Source organism: Spinacia oleracea, chromosome 4 (genome assembly GCF_020520425.1).
Source record: "Spinacia oleracea cultivar Varoflay chromosome 4, BTI_SOV_V1, whole genome shotgun sequence".
Lineage (NCBI taxonomy): Eukaryota > Viridiplantae > Streptophyta > Magnoliopsida > Caryophyllales > Amaranthaceae > Spinacia > Spinacia oleracea.
This window is the reverse complement of record NC_079490.1, coordinates 135,777,690-135,783,727: the sequence shown is the minus strand read 5'-3', so window position 1 is coordinate 135,783,727 and position 6,038 is coordinate 135,777,690. Positions and strand designations below refer to the sequence as shown.

The 6,038-nt window shown below is 33.6% G+C and overlaps 1 protein-coding gene across 1 annotated transcript; it reads right to left on the bottom strand.

Moving 5' to 3' along the window:
• Positions 1–217: 217 nt before the first annotated feature.
• On the bottom strand, positions 218–4,564 carry LOC110792130 (gallate 1-beta-glucosyltransferase 84A23). The gene is made up of 2 exons (XM_021996940.2): positions 3,281–4,564; positions 218–969 (listed from the first exon to the last, which is right to left on the bottom strand). The coding sequence occupies exons 1-2, from the start codon at positions 4,325–4,327 to the stop codon at positions 511–513; spliced, it is 1,506 nt and encodes a 501-aa protein (XP_021852632.1). The 5' UTR covers positions 4,328–4,564; the 3' UTR covers positions 218–510.
• Positions 4,565–6,038: the final 1,474 nt, after the last annotated feature.

The window sequence follows — 6,038 nt, the reverse complement described above, 5'->3', positions numbered from 1 at the left end:
TGCCTCATGTCATTATCGATCATTCTATCAATCATTAAATCAAACGACTCATTCGTAGTTTCCTTCTAGAAGCACCACGTATGCACATATATACCATACATTCCAGCAGAATTTTAGGCTTTAAACAGCTCTCGCAACTCTCCAAGTAAAAACAGACTGTTACCGAGAAACAAAGAAAGAGACTAATGTTAGTGTACAATTATCCAACAGAACCAACTTGAAGAAGAACAAACTGAATAAATTAATTAATTAATTTAACGATATTGGACAACTTTACACATTACAATAGTGGAACATACAAATCAAAAGAAAAATAAATAAATAAATAAATAAAGAGGAGACCATATATTTCTCCAGTTATTGCTCACGCGCTTCACGAATTTGATGAAATGATTTTCTCGGAAGTAAAGAACCTTCCTATAGAGCTGGACTAAAGTATAAAGATTTCCAAATTGGTCCAAAAAATGTGCAAAAGTATAGGGAAAAAAACAAGTTAACATTGGAGACTAATCAATGTCCATTTTGTTTAGTAAGTAAACCATTAGCAAGCTTCTTAGCATTAGCAAGAACGATTTCGCCCCTCTTTTGCACTTGATCAATAAAAAGATCGAAATTCTTGTCCGATGATCCACCATCAGCTATCGCTTTATCGGCTAAAGTCTTCCATTTAAGCGCGTTTTCCTTCATCTCATCTGCCTTAGGGCCCGAAGTGGCTTCCCTTAAACACTTTTCTACTTCGTCCTTTGAGATTATCCTTTTCTCGTGTTCACCCCTAGTGAGTTGTATTCCGGTTTTGAAAACATCGCAAAGGAATTTAGCGTCCGTCACTTGGTCACCCCATGAAGGGAACGCTACCACCGGTACTCCACAGGAAATTGCCTCCATTGTCGAATTCCATCCACAGTGAGTCATAAAACATGATACGGCTGGGTGTCCTAGTACTTGCTCTTGTGGAGCAAAGTTGACCACCTGCAATTTTGTGTAGGGAAATTGATTACGTTTACTTAAAATGTACACAAATTTAGTACACCACAATTATTCAAACATTTGCCTATAATGTCATATTGTCATCGTCGTGGTGGACCCAAAACAATAATGTGATTGATAATTCATAATTCATAATTGATAATTCATAATTCATAATCAAAACTAATATACTCAATTACTGTACGCTGCTAAACCATCTAATCTCGTAGAAATTCATACCGTTATATAGACTTTTTTGCTTTGAATAATTGTAAAATTAATTTCAACTCTAAGTAGCCATATAACCGTTTTGAGGTACATAGGTGTTTTGGGTTTGAAAGGACCACTATACTATACACGTTAACTTTTGTTTATGACAACAAAATTTATGGTTTTGTTCCTTTAAGTTTCAACTGTCCTACGGTCCTACCTTTTTATTTGTAGCGCTTAGGATAAATTATTTTACTATCTATGTGAAAATCAAAAAAATTATTTTTTACCACCTAAAAACTAAAATTTGTATTTTACTATCTAAAAACAAATTAAAACTTGTTTTTTACAGCCGGGATTGTTTCAATGTTACCGGCTTCGACTCCTTCCATCCCTCCATTTTCTGATTCTTCTAGCCGGGGGTTGTTTACTTTCAATGTCTTTTTAACATTTATCCAGAGTTCCAGATATTTTAGATTCATAATAAGCAGAAACAAATTTATCCAGAGTATGTAATGAAAAATTTTAAACAGAAAACAAAAGTGGTCAAAACTAAAAAGCCATCCGAATGTTGCAAGTTTATAAAAATGGATAACTATTAGAGAACATATGGGAGGAAGTACAACAAATGGCTAACTTAATTAGATCGATGATTTGATATATCCTTAAAATATTAGTGTCAGTACTGAACCAAACAAACAGAAATGCAGGATCCCAACACTTTGAATCTAAGTTGGCTAATTATAGTTATAACAAATCATTTTAAAATTTGTCACATTAAAAAAAAATGTAGTTTAAAAGTTGTGATTTGTGGATTAAAAGAGGATCTTTTACCAAAGTGACTACTTTTATAATTTTATTTACCAAAATGGCTATCTTTTAATTTGATTTATTTACTAGCTATCTTTTAATTTTGATTTTAAAGTAAAATCAATGAACCGGTCTAAGTTTTTATTTTTATACTGACTGGTTTGAACTTTTTTAAAAAATTGATCCGGTTTGAATTTTTTTTTTAAATAGTGAACCGGTTTGAATTATTTTTTAAAATAGTGGACCGGTTTGATTTTTTTTTTTAATAATAGTGAACCAGTTTGATATTTTTTTTTAAAAATAGTGACCCGGTTTGAGTTTTTTTTTTTTTTTAATAGTGAAGCAGTTTGGTTTGAGTATTTAAAAAATATATATTAAACTGATTTGGGTTTTAAATAGCCTCAATTGTCTACTTGAGCATATTTAAATTTGTACCTTCTTTGGTTCATTACCCTATTTATGTCTTTTATTTTTTCTTGAGTATCGAGTTCTACTGGGAATACAAGTTGCTTTTGACGAATATCAGAGACAATAGTTAGTTATGGAGTTCTCATATTTAAGTTTACGAAGTTCTTAAATTTAAGTTTAAAGGTTTTAATGTTTCTTAATTCTTTTTAGTCAAAAATAAAAAAAAATATAAAACCGCCCTATAAAATCTGGTTTAATACTACATATATATTAAAAATAAAAATAAAAAAACAAACCAGTTTAATGGTTTTTTTGTCTCAAAGTCAAAATACTAAAATAGATATTTTGGTAAATAAATACTGAAGTACTACGGAATAGATAGTTTGGGAAATAGAATATAAAAGTAGTCATTTTAGTAAATAAAATTTAAAAAGTAGTCAATTTGGTAAAAGATCCAATAAAAGACATACACTTTATTCAATTTATATTTTATGGAGCAGTCTCATTTTACCTGCTCATTTGGCCAATATTTGTGAGAATTAATTGGTCAAAATAAAAACAAGTAATATGAGAGATAGGGAGTACAACATGAGGAATTAAAATCATTGAAACTGTCTTTTGCACGGAGTATGAATTCGCCAAAATATTAACTGATTTTTAAAAGAAGTTTCACCAACTTTGAAAAATCACTCTTGTGCTTTTCTTTTTTCAATAATGGAGTCACGTTACATGAAAAGAAATGAAGTTTGACTAATAGGAAGATACGGAGTAGTTCACTAAATCACGTATCTCATGTTTTGTCGGTGAAAAGAATCCAATTAAACATCTTACGTTTTGCCTGGGAAACTACCGCTTATTAATAAAACAATAGTACGGAGTCACATACCTTGCCATTATCGCCAATTCTTTCCAAGAACCCATCGGGTAAAGTATGCGGGCTGAGCTTCGACTCCTTTGAAGGCGGTTTCATCACCCACAAGAACGATATCCCGGCCGCCTCAATTCCCGCTGCAATCTCGTCAATCTGTTGTTGCGGTGGGAATACAATAGTTCCAAATGATATGTACACCACCGATCCATCTGCCTTCCCATCGAGCCACTTCAAGCACTCCTGATTGGGCCTAAGCGGGTCAGCACGGACTCGAGCCCCACCAGGGATGCACTTCTTGAAGAGTGGCCCGATGGTCCTGATCGGGGTTGGAGCTAAAAGCTCGACGGTGTGATCCACCGTGGACTTCTCCAGCTCATAGAAAGTATCCATGAGGATACAAAATGGCTTGGACAAGTTATTGTATTGTGCCAATATTGCCCTTTTTAGAAAGGCGTATGGCGTAGTTGGGTGGAGGAAGGTGGGGATCTCGTCCCATTTTAGTAGGGGTAAAGTTGGAACTTCGGTGTCGATTTCGGGGTCGTTGTCGGTAGGAAAAGAAATCAAGTTGTGATGGAAGTAATAATAAGAGAGGAAACAAGCGCATGATTGTGGCCACAGCATAGCACTAGGCAGCTCGAGTTCCTCAGCCACATCAGACACCCATGGAATAAACGGGTTATTGATGAGGCAAGAAACGGGCTGGCCTTCTTGGGCTAATGCCACTAGCCTCTCAGGCACCCAACGGCGACCCACGACTTCGAGTTGTGGGAGGTATTGATCCATGTCGTGCTTCCTCGGGTCGCCATCAGGCCACTCATCATCAAAGAACTCGAATCGGATGAACCCGTCCCCGATGGCCATGGGTTGATCCGAGACGGAATCATTAGAACCTCGGATCCCCTGACCGAGATTCTCGGTGGTGGTGAAGGTGACTAAAAAACCTTTAGAGGCAATTCTCTTGCCAAGCCTAAGGAGTGGATTAATGTGGCCCTGACCAGGGAACGAGATCATGAACACATGTACAAGATCGCGGTTCAGATTTATATCGGTTTCGGACCCCATATCTCAAACTTAATTTTTTTTATAATGGTTAGGAACTGGAAAGAAATGGTTTGTGGGCAGAGTGTATGGTTGCAAATTGAAAATGGGCAACTTTATATATAGTGGCCGCCGTGGTTGGTGTGTTCTATGGTGAGTATAATTTTCATTTTCTTTTTCAAACAAAAAATTTTAATAGTAAAAGGAAAATACTAGTAGTAAATTAGTTGTTGTAGTGTTAGTTGTTCCCATTTTCTCATTGACTTTAAATGACTTGGGACACAACTGGCTATACAGCCAACGACAGCCCTACAATTACATGTACTTGGAAAATTCTTAGTTGAATAGTGCAATAGGAATTTAGGATGAGTATCTATTTTATTCCATTTTAAAAAAAAATTACATTAAACATGTAAATAGTGGTTTACATTATTTTCTGAAAGAATATTTTCCGTAATATTTTCATTAATCTTAAAAGGTGTATATATAGCGTACATTAGAAATATAAAATAATACTAAATAAATCTATGATATTTGCAGAATAATATCTATGATTACATTAGATTATTTACATAGTCTAACATTTTCATCTAGTCTTTACCCCAAATTCTTATATGAGATTGTCCTCACCATCAACTAATGGTGATACCAGTTCACACTTGCGAATTTAGGTATGTTACTTCTATAGTTTAGACATGTTACTTTTTTTTATAATTTTAGAGGATGTACTCTTTTTAGTTTAGGTATGTTACTTCTATAGTTTATACATGTTACTTTTTTTTATACGGAGTAGTTTTATGGGAGATACCTTCTTAGTTTAGATATGTAACTTCTATAGTTTAGACATGTTACTTTTTTTATATATAATTTTAGAGGAAATATTGTTTTTAGTTTAGGTATGTTACTTCTATAGTTTATACATGTTAATTTCTTTTTTTAATAATTTTAGAGGAGGTATTTTTTTAGTTTAGGTATGTTACTTCTATAGTTTAGATATGTTATTTTTTTTATACGGAGTAGTTTTAGGGGAGGTACCTTTTTATTTATGTATTACTTCTATAGTTTAGACATGTTACTTTTTTTATATATAATTTTAAATGAGGTACTTTTTTAGTTTAGGTATGTTACTTCTATAGTTTAGACATTTTACTTTTTTTATACGGAATAGTTTTAGGGGAGGTACATTTTTAGTTTAGACATGTTAATTCTATAGTTTAGACATGTTACTTTTTTTTATATATATAATTTTAGAGGAGGTACTTCTTTAGTTTAGGTATGTTACTTCTATAGTTTAGATCTGTTACTTTTTTTTATATAGTTTTAGGGGAGGTACGTTATTGGTTTCGCGCTCGTCACACCATCAAGTTGATGGTGTGACTGGTCTCACAGGAGACGCGCTGAGTCTTTACATGCTTCACATAAACGTTTTTTACCGAGGGAGAATCTGACTACATATCTACAAACTTTACAAGAGTTAAGATAATAGACGGGGTCTAACCTTTTGAAATTTTCATCATTTAGGACATCATTCCCCTTTTCCGGCCAAATTTAACTAGCGTACATTAAAAGGTTATGTCATTGGGTTAAAAGGTTAGAACCTTAGGTTAAAAGGTTAGAACCTTAGGTTAAAAGGTTAAAGTAAATCCAAAGTTTAAGGACTAACCTTTTCGTTTTTTTACCTTTCGGAACCTGAACTTTCTTTTTTTCACCTTTTAAGACCTCATTCATATTTTCA

Bases quoted from the DNA above. Each gene is read 5' to 3' on its own strand.
- LOC110792130 (XM_021996940.2), bottom strand. From the start codon at position 4,327: ATGGGGTCCGAAACCGATATAAATCTGAACCGCGATCTTGTACATGTG. The intron at 970-3,280 runs GTATGTGACTCC...ACAAAATTGCAG, and splicing joins GAATTGGCGATAATGGCAAG to GTGGTCAACTTTGCTCCACA.